Here is a 22,963-nt window from a genome sequence, read left to right as displayed (position 1 = left end):
CTCTGGGTAAGTCACTTAACCTCAATTGCCTCACCAAAAAAAAGAAAGAATGAACGAAAGAAAGAAAGGAAGGAAGGGAGGAAGAAAGAAAAAAAAATGAATGATGTTTTGTTTCCTGTTGTTCCATTTTCCTCTTTAAGGCTATGTCTATATTATACATATATTAACATAATTGGATGAAAAATGACAGTCATCTCTTGTCTTGTGTGTTATGTATGTATGCATTTAGCAAGCTGGACCTCTGCTAAGATTAGTATATAAAACTTTCAGAGAAGAAATTCCTTCTATCAATATAGATTGCATCTACTCTGCATTTTTTAGGCTTAGAGCATTTTCTGGAAGCCTGAGAAGTTACGTGACTTACCCAGGTTCATGCAGTTAATATGTATCATAGGAAGTGCTTGAACCCATGTTTTCTTTTCTCCAGGGCTCTATCTTCATCCACCATTCTGCTCTGCTTCTCTGTCTTATTCATAGGACACTAAAAATTCAGGTGCTTAAAATGTCTCTTTGCTCATTATTTAATCAAATCCCATCACCTGAAAAGCAATGAGAGAAACTCCTGGTGAAAATGAGCAGAATGCCACAGATTACAATCAATTATAGAGAAGAAATGGCATTAAGAATGTCAGCCAAGAGACATCCTTAAAATAAAAAAGGCAGGCTGCTTATGCAAGAATAGACAGAGAGAAGAGATGGACAACTTGAGTGCTCTGTTTATATTGGCCCAGTGTTATGATAATTTGTGGAAGGCCTTGGGCATTTATTGGAAGATATAGATGGGAGTTGCCTAGGGGTGGGAGCAGATGGGTTGTAATTAGCATCATTGGGAAAGAACTCCAATCAATGAGATCATAGCTCCAGTGAAGTTCCACTAATTATTGCCTACATTTGTATAACACTTAATAGAGTACCAAAACTTTAACAAGCATCAGTTCATTTGTTCTCATGTCATTCCTGTGACATTATCAAGGCAGGTGTTACTGTCCAATGCACTCCTCTTTCAGCTTTGCTTTTGACTCTCTGGACTTTGGCACCATGCCTCACTTGCCTTCTCACCCTAGAAATCCCCTAAGCATCTGTAGTCACCCACCTTGGTGAATTGATCCTGGACCCTCTATTTTGAGGAAAGGTCTGGAGCAGTCATCCTTCTCCAGGCTTTGCCACCACAAAGCCTTTCTCTCATGGCTAAGTTCCTCTTAGAACCTCAAGTTTGAAGGAGGACCTAATTCAGCTCTCTCTTATTTCTCTCTGGATTCTGCTTCTGACTATCTGGACTTTGCCACCATGTCCCCCTACAAGAAATTCAACCACCCCTTTTCAGCGCTCTTTAAAAAAAATTATTTTAGTTTTCAACATTGGTTTAGTTTTAGTATTGTGAGTGGGTTTTTTTTTAATGGGGCAATGAGGGTTAAGTGACTTGCCAGGGTCACACAGCTAGTAAGAGTCAAGTGTCTGAGGTCGGATTTGAACTCAGGTTCTCCTGAATCCAGGGCTGGTGCCTTATTCACTGCGCCACCTAGCTGCCCTTCAGCGCTCTTTTATGGATTTTTGTTCTCCATTAGAATATGTGCTCCTCGTGGTGGGCAAGGGCTTTCTCCATCTGCATATGTATCTCCAGTTCTTAGCACTTGGAACATAGGAAATATTTAAGAAACCCTTTTTAGATTTTACAGAAGGGACAGAATCTCATGAGGAAGCAATTTGATGAAGGTCACAAGGGAAAACTCACAGAGCTTGGGCTAGACATCAAGGCCTCTAGAGTCATACTCTAGGCCATTTTCTCTAGACTACACTTTAATGTCCTGATCTTACTGTTCTATGAGACTGGTTGGTTTTAAGTCTCAAACCTGAAGTTGCTTTAATTTGAATGTTTGGTAACAAAGTTCCTCAATAAGTCTCCCAACCCTCTTAGCACTTTCCATCATTTCTTTTGCGATTAGGCACAAAAAATCACTTACATCTGTGCTTAACAATAGTTATTTGAGAAATCGTTGAATATCTCCCCTTGTATTTATATTCTCTTACCTGAACAAGAGGAGTATAGCAAGAATAAAAGAGATAATTAAAGAAAGAAGTTGGAGAGCTGAATTGTCTCTGTGATTTTCTCATCATAATCTCTGAAATGCTTTATCAAACACGCACCATCAGAGTTTAAATGATTACACAGAGATTGAAAAGAGCTTTAAACTCGATCAGACACTTTCCCCAATTGGAGCCATTGTTGGCAAGGCCCATTTTGTCTACTCCCTTCAACCCCCCCCCCCCAATGCTGAACAATAACTTTTTGATTAAGCAGTTGGCAGTGCCTATTGTGGACTGCCACATTTAATAACAGAAGTCTTCCTTTAGAACTGGAAATGTTATCTAAATTGCTTTTCTTTTCTTCAGTGATTGTGCACTCCTATCTATGACAGAACTGATGGCATGAAAAATCAAAAATTTTGCTCAAGATTGTTCTTTTTTTGTTTTTCTTTCACAAAGAAAAAACCCAGACTTGATGAATAATTCAGAACTGTTGCTGCAAAACTGAAGTCATGTCCCATCAGCCGTCCTTTCTGTAAACACCATTAAAAAACAACAGTGTTGGTATTGACATATTTTTATTGGGAAGGCAATAGACAACAAGCTAGGAGAAGAAGAATATAAGCAAGTGATTCCTAAAGGATGGTCCTCTAACCTCTTTTTGTTTTTAGTTTCTGGGAATCATTGTGTAGTAACACTTTAAAAACAATGTAACTTTTTAAAGAACCAAAAATGTATTTTTCTCTCCTCCTCCTCATTGTTAAAAAAGAAAGGAAAACAAAATAGTTATAACAAATATTCATAGTCAAGCAAAACAGATTCCTTTCTTGGCCATGTCTGCCCTCCCTCTTACTCTCGCGATACACACACATATATACATATATACACACATATATTTTCATTCTACACTTTGGGTCTATCACCTCTGTCAGGAGGCAGGTAGAATGATGTGTCACAAATCTGTCACATTTGTCACAAGGTACTCAGGCATCACGGTTGGTCGTTGTTGAAAAGAATTCTTAAGTATCACAAAGTTATTTGTCTTTACAATGTGGCTTGGCTACTATTTATACATTTTTCTCTTGGTTCTTGTAACATCCTCTTGAAAAGTATTTTTAGGTAGTCATCCTGCAACTTTTTGCCCTGGAAGCTAGTGTGTCTCTGTGTGTGTAAAAATGAGATTATAAATGTCTTGTGAGGAGCAGCCTGTTTTTTTAAAAAAATCTTCCCCTTCCCAACACAATGCTAGGAACATAGGTGTTCAGCTAAAAAAAAATCTTTCAGAGAGGACGTGTGATTGGCATCCTGAGATATTTGCATTGAGCCAGAGGTGTATTGTTATAGGGGATAGAGTGTGGGATAGTAGTGAGCAAGACATCAATTCAGATCCTGCTTCTGACACTTATTAGCTCTTAGCATGACCTTGGGCAAAGTCATTTAACCACACTGAGCCTCAGTTTCCTTTTTTGTAAAACAGTGATAATAAAACCTATACTAGCTACCTCTTAGGACATTCATAAGCACAAATGAAATCATATATGCAAAGAACTTTGCAAAATTTAAAGCACTGTATAAATGGTAGATGTAAATGTTTGTTGAGAGGCTGGGTGGTGTGAGGAATAAAGGACTGGTATTGAAATCAGGAAGACAGTTGAATGTTGGATCTCTCTGTTACAAGTTTACACACATGGATGAAATCATAGTTTCAGAAAAAATATAAAAGTAGCATCAGATATTACTCTTGTTACTGAAGGAGGTACTTGTTAACTCAAATTCCAGTGATGGAATTTCAGGTAGTTGGACTTGTACATAGGAGATATGTCTCTGTCTCTATCATCCATCTATCTACCTTTCTATCTATCTGTCATCTGTCTGTCCATTTATTATCTGTATTTTGGGGTTTTTTTATTTGTTTTGCAGGGTAATGAGGGTTAAGTGGCTTGCACAGGGTCACACAGCTAATAAGTGTTAAGTGTCTGAGGCCAGATTTGAACTCAGGTCTTCCTGAATCCAAGGCCGGTGCTTTATCCACTGTGCCATCTAGCTGCCCCCTATTATCTGTATTTTTGAGGGTGGTGAAGCCTTCTTCTTTAAATATAGTAAAGACTGAAACTTAAGTAAAGTTTAAGACTCGCTGATCTAACTCCTCTGCTTGCAGAGAAGGCCAGGATTCTGAGTGACCTATCCAAAGGCTGGTTACCATAAGGGCTCCATCTGCTCATGTCAGTGGCTACCTTGGTAAAGGGAATTGCATGTGGTCTAAGCTTTCTATCTTTTCTGACTGTGGCATTTGAAGAAATGTAGCAATGAAGAAATGTAGAATGTAACAATGAAGAAATGTAACATAGGCAGAAAGAAGAGATCTCAGAGACTGTGGGGGCCAGCTTGTACCTGAACAAGAATCCCATCTAAAACATATATGACAAAAAATAAAACATATGACAAATGGTTATCCTTCCATCCTTTGCTTAAAGTTCTCCAGTGTTGGGAAGACCACTACCTCTTGCACTGTCTCTTTCACTGTGGATAGCTCTAATTGTAGGAAGTTTTTCCTAACACCTAAAGTGAACAAATATGTTCCCTCTTTCATATACTATCTATGCTAAGCCCTGGGGATATAAAGAAAGGTTAAAACCAGTTCCTTCTCTCAAGCTAACATCTAATGGGGGAAAAACAAGTAAACAGCAAAGGGGTTGAAGTGCTAAGAGGAAAAAAATGAGAGAGAGAAACCTAATAGTTGGGAAAGGAAAGCAAAGAGAAGTACAAGGGTTTTCCAAGGAGAAGTAGGTCACATGTTGGGTTTTGTCCTGAGTTTGATTTTGTTTAAGAGAATATTCTTGGTAGCAGTTCTGGCAGAGAATCAGGATAGCAGCATTTACTATCTCATTCATTCACAGACTGATTCTAGTTTAAGACAAAAAAAAGACTTTTTTTCTAAGATCCTAGTCCCCCTCCCCCCCATCCTGGTCTTTTGGTCTCTGTACAAACAGGACAATTAGAAGTAAATAGGAATTCTTCCCACCAATGCAATGGTACAGAAGAGTTCCAGGGAACTCGTGATAGAAGAGGATCTCCAAATCCAAGAAAAAAAAAGAACTGTGGAGTATAGATGCTGAATGAACCATACTATTTCTTTTGTTTTTGGTGCTGTTGTTGTTTTTTCTATTTTGAGGTTTTTCATCATTGCTCTGATTTTTCTCTTATAACATGACTAATGCAGAAATAGGCTTAATGTTATTATGTGTATGTGTGTGTGTGTGTGTGTATATATATATGTATATATATATATATATATAACCAATATCAGATTACCTGCTATCTAGGGGAGGGGGAGGGAGGGGAGGGAGGGAGAAAAATCTGAAATTGTAAAGCTTGTATAAACAAAAGTTGAGAACTATCTTTACATGTAATGGGAAAAAATAAAATACTTTATTAATTAAAAAAAGAAGTAAATAGGAAATAATTTCAAGGTGAAGGGACTAAGATTATGAAGGATGATGAAGAATTTCCATCAACTGGTGATCATGACATAAATCTGAGGACTTTTGCCATCCTATTTTCCTTGCTCTGAACAGTCTTTATGTTATCCATGTCCTTCTAAAATTTAGAGTCCAGAATTGATCACAGTACTATGGTCTGATTAGGCAGAGTACTGTAGAAAATCTTGCAAAGGGAACATAATACTTTTCACTGAAGTAAAAAAGAAAAATAAAGGAACAAGGCTGCAAAAGATAAAGTTCTCAGGACTGGGGTATTTTCCATTGGACAGGAAGAAAGGATACAATGATCTGATCAGTTTAATCACATAATCAAAAAAGAAATCAGTGTAGTTCTAATGCTTGGTCATAGCTGTTACTGGCTGGAAATTCACCTTTAGCTTTCTTTAAAACAACAACATTTATTTTACAACATAGTTAATTCCTGATATCGTCTTCTCCCACCCACATACAGAACTCCCCATTGTAACAAAGAATAATAGTTCTATCAAAACTAATTGACAATGACCAATTATCACAAGATAGTACTTCTAGCATTCTACAATCATACTCTCCCACCTATTTAGAGAGAGGAGGAAAATAAAGTATGTTTCATTATCTTCTGTCAAGGACAAAAATTAGTCATTGGATTCAATCTTTTATCAGCTGACTTTTAACATTATTATAGCTTGTACTAATATATGTATGTGAGAGACAGACAGAGACACACACAGAGATGGAGAGAATGTAAGAGTGTGGGAGTGAGAGTAAAAGAGAATGAGAGAATGAAAAAGTGTGAGAATGAGAGAAGAGGAGGAGGAAGTAGGACTCAGGGCACTACCAGACCAAATTCCACTCCCCTCCAACTGGCTTATCTCCTCACTGATTTTTTTCTCTTCAACTTCAAAGACAGTTCAGTAAGTGTGAAATATTCTCAGAAATTACCTGTATTGTAGAAACTCCCTCTCCCTTTCTCCCTCCCTCCCTCTCTGCTTATCTCCCTCTCTCCCTCTCTCATTTGCTTGTCTTCTCCCCTAAGTAAAACCAGGGAAATCCCTTCTCCCATTGGGCTAGCTTCCTTTTCTCTCAAACTTGAACTATGAACTTATAGGCTTCGACAAAAGTACTGTTAATCGCCCTATAACTTATTGGAAATATTAAATAACAAAACCCCACAAATAAATATTAACAAATTTAAAAGCCTGTGAAGGGGTTTGTAGTCAGAGTCCCCTAATCATTCACTGCCCTCCAAGTCTCAGTGTGAAAGGAATTGAGGTATACATCTTCATCAGAAATTTCTTGAGTAATATGTTCTGGGGAAAAAATGAGAAAAAAAGAGAACAGAGATGTTGTTTGCCTGGACTTTACTCTCCCAAACTACCACCCCTGCAACAGCTGCCAGCTTGGCCTGCTCTCAGTTCTAGCCCACTCTTGCTCAAATACTCTTTTCTCCTCTCTCCTTGTGGTTTGCAGGCTCAGCAGATTGTGTCTAACTCTTAATTCCTTATTTCTCTTGTCTGGAGTCCAGAAATATTGTCAGATATTCTTTCCTCATGGCCACTGGAAGCTCAGTACAAATTGAGTTTTCTATGCCTGTGAACAGCATAGGTCCTGGATTTTCTGTCATCTTGGAAAAGTCTATTAAAATATCTATGATCCTGGGGAAGTCTTCCAAAGTCTGCCAAGTCATAACAAACTAAAACTCCAGGATTTTTGTTCAAATCGTTGTACATACTGTTTTCTTCATTCTAATTTTTCATTCTTTATTCATATATCTTCCCCTGTTTCTCAATACCTCTTATCTGTCATTTCTTACAATGCAATAATATTCCATTACATTCATATGCAATGATTTGTTGAGTCATTCCACAATCATTGGGAACCCATTTTTTGTTAACCCTTTCCACATATACAGATTTATTTTCTCCTGAAAATTTAGCTCTACAAGAGTTTTATAAGGATATTGCATATTTTTCTGTAGATCACATGTATTTTTGGATTTTTAAATAACCCATTTTTATGGTTTAATACAATTCTGTAAACATTTGCTACGCTCTTAGCATGTGCATAATATTTGCAAGATGACTAACTAGGGTAAAATGAGCAAGCCTTAACCAGAGATCAGGGTGTTTTTTGTGGGGCAATGAATGTTAAGTGACTTGCCCAGGGTCACACAGCTAGGAAGTGTCAAGTGTCTGAGGCTAGATTTGAACTCAGGTCCTCCTGCATCCAGGGCTGTTGCTTTATCCACATGGCTCACCTAGCTGCACCCAGGTGTGTTGTTTTAAAATTTTTCCCTTGTGCAAAGCCCACTGGTTCACAGGATGCCTTTACCTTTCCTATAACTGTGGACTCCTTGCAGTCATGCTCTAACCAGCTAAGTGAAATAGCTTTGACAAGGTTTCTTATGGGAACTCAGACAAGGAGGGAGGTGTTTGTATATTTGGGAAGGACTAGAATTTAAAATCTTCTCTTGGACAGAATACAATGTTGGCAAGATCATTGGCCAAGAATTGGAAGCCTAGAATAACATACCTATTGGTTCTCATCCCTGATCCTCTTTTGTTTGGAGAGGGACTGTCAAGCAGTTATCATTCTTGAGAATCAATTTTCCTCCAGCAGTCTCTTCTTCTTCTTCTTTTTTTAATGACAGTTTCCAACTCTTGCTGTTCCTCATTGCTTTCACTGTCTGCACAGAGCATGGATTGTGCAGTCCAATCTGTAAGGAGGATGCTCTTTGGAGAGCTCTCTGCTGGTCTTCAGAAGGCTATAATCTAAGGCACTTCCTAAAAAGAAGGAGGCAGTGAGGGTTGAAGGGCGAGGGCTGGTATTCTGGGTTTGGTCAAGGGACATGAAGGTATATAGTAAAAAGGTTGAAGCTTTGGGCCTGTAGAAAACCCAGCTGAGAGTTAGAAAAAGGAGACAGGGAAACCTTATAGTTTGGAAAGGAAATCAGAGAGAGGTACAAGGGTTTTCCAAGGAGAAGAACTAGGCCACATGTTGGGTTTTGTCCTGGCTTTAACTTTGTTTAAGCAGATATTCTTGGTAGCAGTTCTGGCAGAGAATCATGATAGCAGCATTTACTATCTCATTCATTTACAGACTGCTTCTCACTTAAGACAACAAAGACTTTTTTTTTTCTAAGATCCCAATTCTCTCTCGGTCTTTCTTTGTCTCTCTGTGTCTATTTCTGTCTGTCTCTGTCTCTCTTTCTCTGTCTGTGTCTCTCGCTATTTACTCTGTGACCAGCTGCTAAGCCATAGTTTGGATACCTGCTGAGCTTCGCTTTATTGTTCACTGTGCTATGTGTGGGTTTGGCCTCAAACGAAATTCTTACATTTTGGCAGCCTACTGTAGTCAAGTTTACAATCCTCCTCCCTGGTTAGCTTCTCCTCCCCACCCCTTCCCTCCTACCCCCAAGGCAGAGAAGTTTTTATCTTTCTATTTGTTGTTGATATGGTCTAGGTTTTTAAAATAGATTGAGAGCAAGATGCTGCCGAGCTCCTTCTTATGGAAGCCCTATTACAGTTCTAGATGGGGAATATTAAAGATGCATATTAGGATATTAGGATATGGAATATTAGGGACATTGGTCATGCAGTTGCCAATGGTAGCCAGTATTGCTTCTATTTCAACAAATTCGTGCTCTCATTCACACTTTCTCATCCTCTAGGATTCTTGTCCATATCTTCCCATAAGTCTCCCACAGAATCTATCTTTTGATCTTCTGAATAGGGACTTTTTGGGGGGGGGAGTGGGATGGGGGATTATTTATTTATTAATTTAAAAAAATGAGTTCCAAATTCTCTCCCCCTCTAGCCCTTCCCCCCACCACTAAGAAGGCAAGCAATATGATATCAATTATACATGTGAAATCTTGCCAAACATATTTCCATATTAGCCATACTGCCAAAAAGCAAGGAAAATAAAGTGAAAAAATTATTCTTTAATTTTCACTCAGATCAAAAGAGGATTTTTAACCAGAGGTATATGAACTTATCTTTTTCATATTTTGGTAGCTCTTTTTCAATTTAATTGGTTTCTTTTGTATATTTTTTGTACTTTATTTTATGAATTTAAAAACATTTCAGAGGAAGGGTCCCTAGGTTTCATCAGATTGCCAAAGGGGTCCATGACAATAAAAACATTAAGAAGCTCTGTTCCTAGGCCATCTGATAATTTGTTGGGTATATTCTACCTCCTGGGTTATCCTTCTGTTTTCTCTTCCTCTTGCCACTTGACCAAACTGACTCTTTTTCTAAACACATATCTCTTGCATAATATTTATTCCTTATGTCATTTATTCCTATACATTTTAGTAATGCAAGAAGGGGAATAATTATCATGACATAGACATTGAACAAGGAGTGATCAATGATAGATGACACAATGGATGAAGTGTTGTACTTGGAATCAGGAAGACCTGAATTCTAATTGTGCTTGGATCAATTGCTAGTTGTACAGCTTTGGGCAGGTCCCTTAACTTTTCTAAGATTCAGCTGGTTGCAAAATAAGTATTTTTGTTTAGGCAGGGCAATGAGGATTAAGTGACTTGCTCAAGTTCACACAGCTAGTAAGTGTCAAGTGTCTAAGGCTGGATTTAAACTCAGATCCTCCTGAATCCAGGGCTGGTGCTGAAAATAAGCATTTTTAAAGCACTTACTATAATCCAGGAACTGTGTTAGGCAGTGAGGATACAAAAAAAGACAAAAGATAATCTTTTCCCTCAAGGAGCTAACAGTCCAAAAGCATCTTTTCCAAGGTTATTATTAGCATCAAATATGATAATACATGCAAAGTGCTTGGAAAAATCCTAAAAATACTATATAAATAATAAGCATTTAAAGTTATTTTTCATGTATTTCTTGAAAGAAACCCATGAAAAATTATGTGGAGAGGAAGAAAGATGCTGTTTTCTAAGTAGACCTGGAATATTAAGAACTGGCAGGAAAACAAGGTTGGAGGGATGTGGAGAGAGTGAATGGCCAAAGTTACTGTAAATGTGACATCAAGAGGGGGACATAGGGAGAATGGAACCAGGCTCATCTAAATGCCAATATAGATAATATTCCACAATATGAGAGAGAGAGAGACAGAGACAGAGAGAAACAGAGAGACAGACAGAGAGAGATACACATACAGAGACACACAGAGAGAGGGAGACATACATAGAGACACACACACAGACAGAGAGACAGACAGAGACAGAGTGCTATTTATCAGGTATTTTGTGGAAAGAGCACTAGATTTGTCACTGGGAGATCAGTTCACAGTCCCAACTTTACTACTTAGTAACTGTGTGATTTTGGGCATAACTCTTCATTTCTCTGGGTTTCACTTTCCTACTTGTAAAATGATGGACTTAGACTATCTGATCTTCAAAGCCAGTCTCTTACAGTTTCAGCTCTTAAAATCTATTCTGTAGGTTCTACAAAACTATTGAAAGAGCACTTGACATCAGTATTAGCAAATACACACACACACACATATACACACATATCACACACACACACACACACACATATATGATATAAATTGTTAGTGGAGCTCAAATACCTTCCCATTTATATTCCTTTATAGATAAAGGAGAGGTTTCAATCAACTAGTTAATCAACAATCATTAGTCATTACTAACAATAGCTAACATTCATGTAGCACTTTAAGGTTTGCAAAGCATTTTTACATATTATCTCATTTGATCCTCACAACAGCTCAGTGAAGTATGTGCTTTTGTCAGTCCCTTTTATAGAAAAAGAAATCAAGGCTTAAAGAGTTTAAATGAAGTCCAGTGTCCTACGTCTAGGAAATATTTGAGCCTGGATTTGATCTCAAGCTTTCTATTTCTCATGTCCAGCATTATCAGCTCTGTTACCTTGTTGCCTACTATTTTTCAGTCACTTTACTAGATCTGGGGATACAAGTACAAAGAATGAAATAATCCCTGATCTCAAGGAACTTCCATTCTAGTGGGTCAATGAAATGACCAAAGTTTTTGTCCAGAAATCCAGAGATGGGAGGGAGAAAAATGAATGATCTCACCTCTTTCTTTTCTTTGAAAAAGCTTCTAGATAAGTACTTCTAAAACCTAAATGACCTTTTGGTATATTTTTTTCACTTATGTCCAACTCTTTGTGACCCCATTTGGGATTTCTTGGCAAAGATACTGGAATGGTTTGCCTTCTTTTCCAGCTCATTTTACAAACTAAGGCAAACAGGGTTAAGTTGCTTACCCATAGTCACACAGTTATTAAGCATCTGAGGCCAGATTTGAACTCAGGTAGATGAGTCTTTCTGACTTGAGGTCTGGTACCCCATCTATTGTGCCACTTGGCTGCCCAAGTGACCCTAGAGAAGAAATAATAACCATATAGTCCCCAGTAGGAAGGTTATTGCGGCTTCCTTCTTCAGAGAAAAAAGTGTTTTTCAATTGCCAGCAAAAGTCCAAGATAACCTTTTTAATTTAGCATCTCGTTTAGTGTTCATATTGTTTTATTGAGCTGTAGCGTAATACATGTCGATTCCCATGCTTTACATTGGAAATTCATTCCTTAGTATAATTGGTATAGGTCCCAAGGAGTCGTTTCAGAGGCCTTTACTCATCCAGGTAAATAAAAATCCAATAGTCTTTCCTAAGTATTGTTGAACTGCTGCTTTGTTTTGTGTTCAGCAGTGAGGGCATTCTCTGCTTATGGAAAATCAAGTTCTTCATAGACTATTGACTAGCCTTTTAAGCAGATGGGACACTCAACAGAGCAGACTGTTTTTGCCACAGTCATGAATAAAGATAGCTTATATATATAGCTTATACCTTGAAGAAGATTCCTAATGTGATCTGGTAATTCAGCAAATAGTTTTCACGGGGAGCATGCCCTTTTGCCTTTGTCTTGTTCTTGTCTCTTGAACAGTTTTGTATTGTGCTAGGTATTTAATTTTGCATGGTTTTATATTCAAAGTGAGGTAGTTATATTTTAAAATGTTGAAAGCTATGAATGCATGTGAAATTCCCACAATTCCCCTAACAGAGCTTAATAGGATATCACCTTGTTTTATTGTTCTTATAGGTGGAATATATCAACATCAAGAGAGGTTTTAGTTTTATCTCAGAAGGAGGTTTTGGATGACTCTAAAATAAATACATTATTTGTATTGGCGTGCTTTTTAAAATATAAGAAATTAGCACGATTTTAATAGTATTAAATGTAATGTAATTAAATGTGTTCACCTTAAGGAATCCTCTAGATCTTACCAGTTTTAAATTACCAACTACTTTGCCTATTATTTCTGAAAAACAAAATGTTTTTACATTATAACCTCCTGAAATATTCTTGGGTTATTAATTTTTAACAAGGATGCCTTCATTTCTCCATAGGGACAAATGTGGGAGGAATATATGTTGATCGTCTATTGTGCTTTATCTAAGCTATCATACTAATGTGTGAGAGGTCTTGGGTTTGAAAGTAATTAAGGAGGGGGAGAAGTTACTAGAAATGTGATTCTATATTATAGATGATCAGAATTAAGTATTCTTAGGATTTATTGGGGGTGATAACCAGGTAAATGTGGTCACTTAATTTCCCATCTGAAATGTCACAGGATCACAGAATCTTAGTCTGAGTTGGAAGGGATTTTAGATGCCATCTAGTCTGATCTATAACTGTGCAGGAATTCTCCATATAATACAGCCTACAAAGTCAGGCCTTTGACTGAAGATATCCAGGGAAGGGCATCCTCTTAGCACAAGTAGCCTGTCAAGTGGACAAATGCTGGCTTAAGAGTCATGGATATGGATTAAAGTCCCAGTTCTGCTACGTACTTTGTGTAACTTTGGTTGGGAGAGTCACTTTACCTTGCTGATTCTGGTTTCTCATTTGTCTAATGATGGAGTTAGATGTGATGGCTTATAATGTCCCTTCTAGCTTTAGATCTATACTCCTGCCATTCACTTTTGGATTTCTTTCTTTCTTTCTTTCTTTCTTTCTTTCTTTCTTTCTTTCTTTCTTTCTTTCTTTCTTTCTTTCTTTCTTTCTTTCTTTCTTTCTTTCTTTCTTTCTTTCTTTCTTTCTTTCTTTCTTTCTTTCTTTCTTTCTTTCTTTCTTTCTTTCTTTCTTTCTTTCTTTCTTTCTTTCTTTCTTTCTTTCTTTCTTTCTTTCTTTCTTTCTTCCTTCCTTCCTTCCTTCCTTCCTTCCTTCCTTCCTTCCTTCCTTCCTTCCTTCCTTCCTTCCTTCCTTCCTTCCTTCCTTCCTTCCTCTATCTATCTATTTATTTATTTGGTGAGGCAATTGGGGTTAAGTGACTCGACCAGGGTCACACAGTAAATGTTAAGTGTCTGAGGCCGGATTTGAACTCAAGTCCTCTTGAATCCAGGGCCAGTGCTCTATCCACTGTACCACCTAGCTGCCCCAGATATCTTTATTTTTTATGGAGTTTTTTCTTACACGGAACTAAAAACTAAACAAATGAAACTCTCATCCATTGCCCTTCCTTCCTCCCTTCTTCCTTCCTCCCTCCCTTCTTCCTTCCTCCCTCCCTTCTTCCTTCCTCCCTTTCTTCCTCTTCCCTTCCTCCCTTCCTCCCTTCCTCCCTTCCTCCCTTCCTCCCTTCCTCCCTTCCTCCCTTCCTCCCTTCCTCCCTTCCTCCCTTCCTCCCTTCCTCCCTTCCTCCCTTCCTCCCTTCCTCCCTTCCTCCCTTCCTCCCTTCCTCCCTTCCTCCCTTCCTTCCTTCCTTCCTTCCTTCCTTCCTTCCTTCCTTCCTTCCTTCCTTCCTTCCTTCCTTCCTTCCTTCCTTCCTTCCTTCCTTCCTCTTCCCTTCTGCCTCCCTAATTTGCCCCTTTCTTCCCCCCTCCCTTCCTCCCTTCCCTCCTTCCTCCCTCCCTCCCTCTCTCTTCCTCCCTCCCTCCTTCCTTCCTTTTTCCTTCTTTGTTACCTTCCTTAATAACTCTTTAGCAATGTGCTTACTTATGTTATCCAATTGTAGTGGAAGATGGCTCATCCAACATTTTGTTAATTGCAGATTCCATCACATCTGGCTCAGGAATTCTGGGTTAGGCAGTGGTTGATAGCCACATCCATAGCACATGGGCAGGCTGGGCATTGCACAGCAATGGAAGGGAAGAGCACTAGAGTTAGCATGAGAAAGATGCACAGTAGCAGAGATGAGTTTTCATCCTGGAGTCAGATCAATTTGAGCCTTGGGAGTGTAGCGTGGGATCATTGTATGGAAGCTGATATAGGTATGGACCCTGGGAGGAAGACAAAATATCAATTCACACAGAGTGGTTGACCCAGATAAACTGAGAACAAGCCAAGAGAAACTTTACCAAATGACAGTCTTTGCCTTCTGAATGAATAAGTTTTTTTTTTTGGTTTCTTGGTGCTGGTACTCTTCTATTTCATTTTTCTTTTCTTTTTTAATTTATGGAACAAAACAAGCATTTCAATAAAGATTCAATACTGTCAATTGAATCAAATATAACCGATATTAGCTAACACTTCCATACTTTACCACTACAATGCTAATTGGAGTCCATTATGATTTTGAGGCAGTCAAATCCAAACTGTACTCCAGGAATTATTTTAAAAAGTAATTACTTTAGGGGACAACTAGGTGGTACAGTGGATAAAGCACTGGCCCTGGATTCAGGAGTACCTGGGTTCAAATCCGGATTCAGACACTTGACACTTACTAGCTGTGTGACCCTGGGCAAGTCACTTAACCCTCATTGCCCTGCAACAACAAAAAAAATGGGGGTAGCTACATGGCACAGTGGATGGAGCACCAGCCCTGGAGTCAGGAGGACCTGAGTTCAAATCCAGCCTCAGACACTTAACACTAGCTGTATGACCCTGAGCAAGTCACTTAAACCCAATTGCCTCACCAAAACCCAAAAAAAAAGTAAAGAAAAGGATAAATGGAAGCAGTTTCTATTTCCAGAAAGCCTATAAACTTAAATTAAAAGCCATTTTTTGTTATGGCAGAAGCAATTGTTTTTAAAGCTGGTTTGACAGAAAGCAGTTCTTAGGGTAAAATAAGTTTGAATGTCATTGTGTTTTGATAGCTAGGGATAGCTATGATAGTAGAATGTAAGCTTCTTGAAGGCAGGGACAATCTTTTATTTTTTTAAAAAAACCTAGTTCCTGGTATATTACTTTGTACCTAGTGGGTACTCATCATTTTTTGAATTAAAAAAAGAGGATTATCTTTCCAAATGTCTGACATCACAGAATAGGTAGCTATAACCTGAGAATTTGGGAAGGGAGAATATTTTTAAAAATTATGTCTCTTTTTGAATTTGTAAAAGTAATATAATTAGGAGATAATGGACCTGGCGAATTCAAGATTTTGTCAGCTGAATATCTTACTGGCATTGTTATAGAACAGTTGGCTATTGCTTGTGGATAATTAAACAACAGTCTCACATAGCAAAGATGTAAGTCTGTAGTGTTAGATCTCAACTACAATAATTCAACAATCACTCACCAGCTTTGGCATGGTAAGTGGATTCTTTAGTATTTTAACTTTCACTTTCCTCCTGAGAATGAGATGAGGAATAGGCCACCCTATCCATGAGCTAGTTTCTCTCTCACAGCAGAGATAATTGGTGAGACTTTCAGGTACCTCCCCCCACCTGGAAAATAGCATGTCTGGCTGCTGAATCCTTATGGGAAAGGACTCCGTTCTCTAGTTGATTCACAAAAATGTTTAGGGATAGCAGAAAAAGTTGAGATCCATAAGCAAGTCCTTAGACTTTTCTTCCTCCCTCCTCCAATATTTTATAAAAGCAGCTGAGAAGTGATTTGGGGTTACTTGCTTGTCTTACTTTCATATTTGATAAGAGGCGTAGTTGGCTCCATTGGGATGAATAAGAAAGCCCTGCTAAGTAAGAGGTAGGTGGTTGCTGCCCATCCAGAGGTCAAGAGGGTCAGATGTGCATTTGGAAGGTCTGGGCTTCAATACTAGCATTGTAAATGTAGGCAAGTCAATAGCAGCCATTTGTCTTTAAGATGGGGGAGAATAAAACTCATAGGAACTACCTTGCAAGCTGCTTGGGACAATCAAATGAAATCATTTAGATGAAAATGCTTTATAATTGCCAAGCACCATGTGACTATTTAAAAATCATTTTATGGATATATTTGGTTTTTACAAATGGCCTAATTTTCCCCTGCCATACTTCCCTCTCAGAGAACAATCTCTTAGAACAAAGAATTTTTGCACTCTATGCATATGAATGCAATTCCATTTAACAAACATTGATGCACTTCTCTGGGCCTCAGTTTCGTCATTAAATAAGGGGGTTAAATTTGGTGACCTCTAAGGGTTCCCTTCAGATCTAGATACTAAGAGCCTATCAGAATACTAAGCAGTCACTGTGGGCAGAGCATTATTCTAGGTACTAGTGAACTCTACAGTTTAGATAACGAAGTCCCTCACTTAATGAAACTGTTTAAAGAAATGTCTGTAATACCTGGTAAGTGCCTAGGTAAAGTACAAATTGCTTTTTGAAAAGTGAGTTGGGGAGAAGGTTGTTACTGGAAAAAAAAATTCTTCCTGCATTGGAAGGCAACAGAGTTGATCCTTAAAGTTAGCCAATAAGTCAATAAACATTTTTTTTTTTTGGTGAGGCAATTGGGGTTAAGTGACTTGCCCAAGGTCACACAGCTAGTAAGTGTTAAGTGTCTGAGGCCGGATTTGTACTCGGGTCCTCCTGAATCCAGGGCTGGTGCTCTATCCACTGCACCACCTAGCTGCCCCTCAATAAACATTTATTAAGCATCTACTATGTGCCAGGATCTGTGCTAAGTATGGGAGATACAAACATGAAAAGAAAGATAGTCCCTCTTCTCAAGGAGCTTTCAGTCTACTGTGGGAAGAAAGCACACACAGTTGCAATGGTGGGAAATGGGAAGGTACCTGGTGGTGGTGGTGGGGCTGATGGGAAATCCAAGTGACTGCAGTCAGCTGGGAAACTGAGATGTGGCTTCCTTGAATGGTGGTTCTGGGAGGAGCTCTCCTCTATACCTTCTAATAAGAGGGGCCCTAGGGGCAGCTAGATGGCGCAGTGGTTAAAGCACCGGCCCTGGATTCAGGAGTACCTGAGTTCAAATTCGGCCTCAGACACTTGACACTTACTAGCTGTGTGACTCTGGGCAAGTCACTTAACCCCCACTGCCTAAAAAAAAAAAAATGAGGGGCCCTAGGAATAGAGGGTGTTAATAAGGGGGAGGTTTCAGGGCTGATGTGACCTTGCCTGATGAAGCAGCTTCTCAAAAATGATGAAGAAATCTAGAGGAGTGAAGTACAATGGGAAGAAGTTGAGTAACACTAGAGGGAAGGACAGGGGATCATGTGAATAACAATATGGATGGAGGAAAGTATGGAAAGATTTGGAAGAATTCATTGTGGCTGAAACTTAGTTTTTATCTTGCCTCTCAGCTAAATTCAACTCCTACTTTCTGAATAGACTTTTCTTGCATTTCTCCCATCACCCCTCGCTGCAGCCATTTGGCAGTTCTCTTTCTTTCCTCAGGTTGCCTTGCATTTACTTACAGGTTAAATGTAACTCCTCAGTACAATCCAGGACCTTTCAGGGCAGGCAGGGTTGTTTTGTTTGAATCTTGGTATCTGCAGTGCCTACAAGGAGCAAATGCTTGGTGAATTAAATTGAACTACACTGAATTGAATAATAAACAAAAAGTAAATGAGCTTGATTTGGAACATGTTGAGTTTGAGATATCAGGGGGCCATTCAAATAGAGAAGGATTGAGGTTGTTGAAGATTTGTTGAGTTTGGGGCTCAGGAGAGAGGTCAAGGCTGGGGATAATAGATTTGGGAATCAGTTTGACAGAGGTGATAGTTGAAAGCATTGAGTAAATAAATAACTGAATCAGCAAACATTTATTGAGTGTCAGCTATGTGTCAGGCAGTGGACTAAAGGACAGGGATACAGTAAGAATACTTAAAAAGTGAGCAAGTTGCTAAGGGAAGGAGACCCAGATAGGAAGATTGACAAATTTAGAAATCTACAAGCATATGGGATATTGAAACCAAGGAGAGTGAAAATCCCATGGGAAAATGAGGGGATTAACAGTTTAACAAGTTGCTGAGAGCTCAAGGAGAATTGTATTCATACAACTTCTTAGCTGTAAAGTTCTTTTGCTTTTTTTTTACAGTCCTCATTCTTCTTCAGTTCTCTGTAACATTTAAGTTGGAAAGAGACATTTCAATAGAGTGGTTGGAACAGAAGTCAGTGCATGGGGTGAATTGTGAGAAAAGACTGATATCAAGGCTGGACATTTTTTTTTCTAGAAGTTTTTACAAGGAAGTGTAGATGAGACAGCTAAAAGAGTTAGTGAGTTAGAGGGGTCAAGTAAAGATTTTTTTAAGGTTTTGGGAGACCTGAGCATTTTTGTAGGCAGAGGTGAAGCAGCTGATGGAGGAGGGATTGAAGAAATTGAGAGAAGTGAGGATGATTCCTGAGAAAAGATTCTGGAGGATGCAAGAAGGGACAGGATCAGATAGTCACTAAGATACCTTTTCTCTGAACCAGAAGAGGAGGAAAAGAGTGGGAGACGATGCTGAGAATTTTCAAGGAATTGAGAAAGGTAATGGAAGAACTGTTATCAAGCTGCCTCAGTCTGAGTGAATTTGATTAAGTACTTGTCTTTGAGGAAAATGTTCAAAGCAGTCATTATGCAGCATGAGATAGAAGGTCAATAAAAAGTAAAGTGGAAAGATTGCCAAACATGCAGAACCAGCCGAGGAAAGCTATGAAAATCCCCAGTGGTACATAAAAGACCAGGATGGAAGTTGACTCACTGGATAACTGATGCCCCAGGGCAAGGGGGAGTGTGAGTTACTGAAAGATTCAACAGTAATTGTTGGTGTTGCTCCCTCAGGTGTGGTTTCAAGGCCCTGTAGTCCAATGTAGAATATTCCCTTGCCTCCTTTCCATCTATTATGTTCCTGTCAGAGAAAAAACACTTAGCTCATTGAACAGTATATCAGTATTCTAATGAGACTCATCACCTTCTTCTTTGGTTCTGCCTCAGTTGCTTATGGGTTATTAGTACTAAGCACTTAGGGTTGTTTCTAGTGGAAAATAAAGTGACCAGAAATTGGCCAACAAGATGAAGGCAAGGAGAAAAAAAGAAGCCCGCATCATCTTTCAAGAACTGAAAGCTATTGCAAACCCCACTTGTTCTTTCTAATGTATCTTTTGATTTGTGGTGCTTTTCACTAAAGAACCCCAGGCAAGTAATACCTATCCCTTCCTCCCCCACACAAAATCTAACAACCTCAGTTTTAATGTGACTGGGCTGGGTAGCAATGCTTACTTTTCTCCTTTGGGCTATGGCTGTCTTTATAGTAACCCTGATATTTCCATCCACAGGATTTATGAGCGAGTGATAGACCCTCCGGAAACCAATCTCCCCCGGGGAAGCAACTTATGGCTTGGGCAGCGCAACCAAAAGCATGGCTTGTTGAAAGTAAGCACAGTTTTCTTTTTGAAAGAAGAAATATATGTGTGTATGTATAGTCACATTGAGCCCTTAATTTATTAAAAATGTTTTACTCATACCTTTAACAAGCTTCCTCACTCCCCTTTTGAATCCTACCATGTAACAAAGAAGAACAGCTAAGTACGATAACCATTCCTGTTAGTGTTTGCTATATTCCAATCTCATAAGCCTCTACCTGTTGGCCAAGATATGGTATGTAACTTTATTATCCAAAGTTGTTATGGGGAAATAGGTGAGGGTTTGGGATAGGGGTCCTTAGGAATTCCTCTTTAAAGAATTACACCCTCTTGCTCACAAATCCAATGAGAATAAAATAATAGTTTATTTAGGGGCTGGGAAGGGAAACCAAGAGAGAAATCCCTGGACTTCTCATGGGAGAAGGCATGGCACAGAGGTGTGGCTCTGAGATACCTATCTCCTAGAGCAGGAGACAGGCAGATACTTTTATAGAGGACTGATTGGAGTGATCATCTGACTGTTCCTTTATTGGGGGAAGCCATCTCAGTCCTCATACCAGAAAGGTGGTAGCCACACTTAGTCTTATCTCCTGGAGGGGTGGGGGAGACTAGAATGAAGGGTGGTGGTCCTGGAGCTAACTCGTCCCAGTCCAAGGCCCCTTATCTCTTTAGGTGTGTCTGTCCTTTTGTTTGGTTTCTTAAGGAGAAGGTTCTTTTGATTTACCAAACAAAACTTCTGGGGAGCCCAGGCCCATTCAGATCAGGTACCTGGGCCCATAACCAAGCCATTTTGAGGTCTTCAGTTAGTATTGTAGTCCTTTTGGGAGAGTGTTCCACTTACATGGTTGTAGGCATCATGCATACTTTTCATCTTTTTCTGCCCATTTCATATTGCAATATGGAGGGAACAATGTGCACCAATGGAGAGAATACCCCACATCAATGAGACTAGAGATTCATTGGAGTAATAAAAGAAGACGGTAGCTGGTGATGTTCTGTAGTAATTATTATTAATGTTTATAGAGCTTCCAAAAGTTTGCAAAGTGCTTTACATAGATTATGTGATACAAACCCTGCGACAATTCTTTGAATTAGGTGCTACAGGCAGTATTATAACCACTTTAAGGAGGGGGTAAACTGAGGCTCAGAGAGGTGGGTGAATTGTTTATAGTTATACAACAGGTGTCAGCAGTTGGATTTGAACTTAAGCCCTTTTCAATTCAAGTTGTTTAGCATTTTATCCATCGTACCCATTTCCGTTAAAAATGGAACAGGGAATGTCCCCTTGGAATCTGGGTTAGTAACAAGCATCTCAGATGGAGAATTTGGAAAGGGCATGTAGTAGGCAATTAATATAATAAGTAATTTATTCAACAATTGCTTATTAAATTATATATTTTTCAATCATGAATCATCTGTCCTTTCCCCATCCTCTGTTATGAATGAAAGAAAAACAAACCCCTTGTTACAAAGATTCATAGCCCAACAAAATTAATTCCTACATTCATTATGTCTGATAGAAAAAAATATAAATATGTAAAATAATATAATTTAGTATATAAAATATATTTAAATATAAATATGTGATTATTTAAAGCAAAAAGTACATATATTGGTATATGTTTGATTTTGAACTCTTAAGTTTTTCACCTCTTTATAGGGAGGTGTGTAACATCCTTAGTCCTCTGGATTGTACTTGGCCAATATGATGATCAAAGCCACTACATCTTTCAAAGTCATCTTTAAAATATTGTCATTGCATAACTTCACTCTTTATCAGTTCATATGAGATTTTTAATTTTTTTGGCAGGGCAATGAGGGTTAAGTGACTTGCCCAGGGTCACACAGCTAGTAAGTGTCAAGTGTCTGGGGCTAGATTTGAACTCAGGTCCTCCTGAATCCAGGTCTGGTGCTTTATCCACTGTTCCCCTCATATGAGATTTTTCAGAATTTTTGAAACCATTCCATTTCCTACAGCAAAATGGTTTTCAATCAAATTAATATATCATAAATCATTCAACCATTTTTTAATTGATGGATTCCAATTCTTTGTTAACTCAAAAGTGCTATAAATATTTTAGCAAATATTTAGAGCTTGTTTGGTTCAAAACTAATTCCCCTTTTAATCTACTTTCCCTCTAATTGTCCCTTCTTTTTTCTCCCTTTTACTTGCTATTTCCCTATTGAATGAAATACTTTTCCACATACAACTGTTCTGCTTTCTCTCCTTTTTCCAGTTCAGATAAGGATGAGGTTCAAATGTTACCCTTCTCCCCAACTCCTTTCTTGTTCATTTAAATGGCTGTTTGTATATTTTTATTGTTTGAAATAATTTCCCTTAATTTTCCTTTCCCTATAAGTGAATTCCTCTTTTTCTTTCCATTCTTCTAAAAATAATTTTTTTTAAAAAAGGGAACAGAAACATTCCCATGTATTTTATTTAAAAGACTCTCTCTGTGATCTCTAATGATGATAGGATTCTGAGTAGACACACACATCATCCCACTGTGTTAGAATATAAAGAGTTTATATTCATCTAGTTCATTGTTCATTCATATGTTTTTAAATGTTTTTCATGACTCCTGTATTTGCACTTCAAATTTACCATGAAGCTCTGGTTTTCTTTTTAATCAGGCATTCTTGGAAGTTCTCCAAATTTTTCTTGATCAGTAATTCTTGATTATAAGTCTATGTCTTGCTTCCTGGAATATTATATTCCAAATTTTCCATTATTTTATGGTTTTGTTTGTTAAACTTTAGCATGTTGTTTGATTATGACTGTGGCTTGTTGGTACTTGAATTCTGTCTTTCTGACTGCTTACAGTGTTTTTATTCTATTTGGAATATTGAGATTTTGGCTATAATGTTCCTGGAAGCTTTTATTTTGGAGTTCTTTTCAAGAGATGATCAGTAGATTCTTTATAGTTTTACTTTTCCCTTTGGGTCTGAGCTATCTCGGAAGTTTTAACATTTCCTGAAATAAAAT

At 38.4% G+C, this 22,963-nt stretch overlaps 1 protein-coding gene across 3 annotated transcripts in view; it reads left to right on the top strand.

The window, feature by feature from the left end:
* The window catches only part of NELL1 (neural EGFL like 1), a 909,424-nt gene that overhangs the window by 153,678 nt on the left and 732,783 nt on the right, over positions 1–22,963 (top strand). For all 3 annotated transcript variants that reach the window (XM_043971020.1, XM_043971019.1, XM_043971018.1), the window contains exon 5: positions 19,891–19,987. In XM_043971020.1, coding sequence (XP_043826955.1) covers positions 19,891–19,987 — 97 coding nt within the window. The remainder of the gene's footprint in view (positions 1–19,890; positions 19,988–22,963) is intronic.

The sequence above is a fragment of the Dromiciops gliroides genome, chromosome 6, assembly GCF_019393635.1.
Source record: "Dromiciops gliroides isolate mDroGli1 chromosome 6, mDroGli1.pri, whole genome shotgun sequence".
In the NCBI taxonomy this organism is placed as follows: Eukaryota; Metazoa; Chordata; class Mammalia; order Microbiotheria; family Microbiotheriidae; genus Dromiciops; species Dromiciops gliroides.
This window is presented reverse-complemented; position numbering and strand designations above follow the sequence as displayed.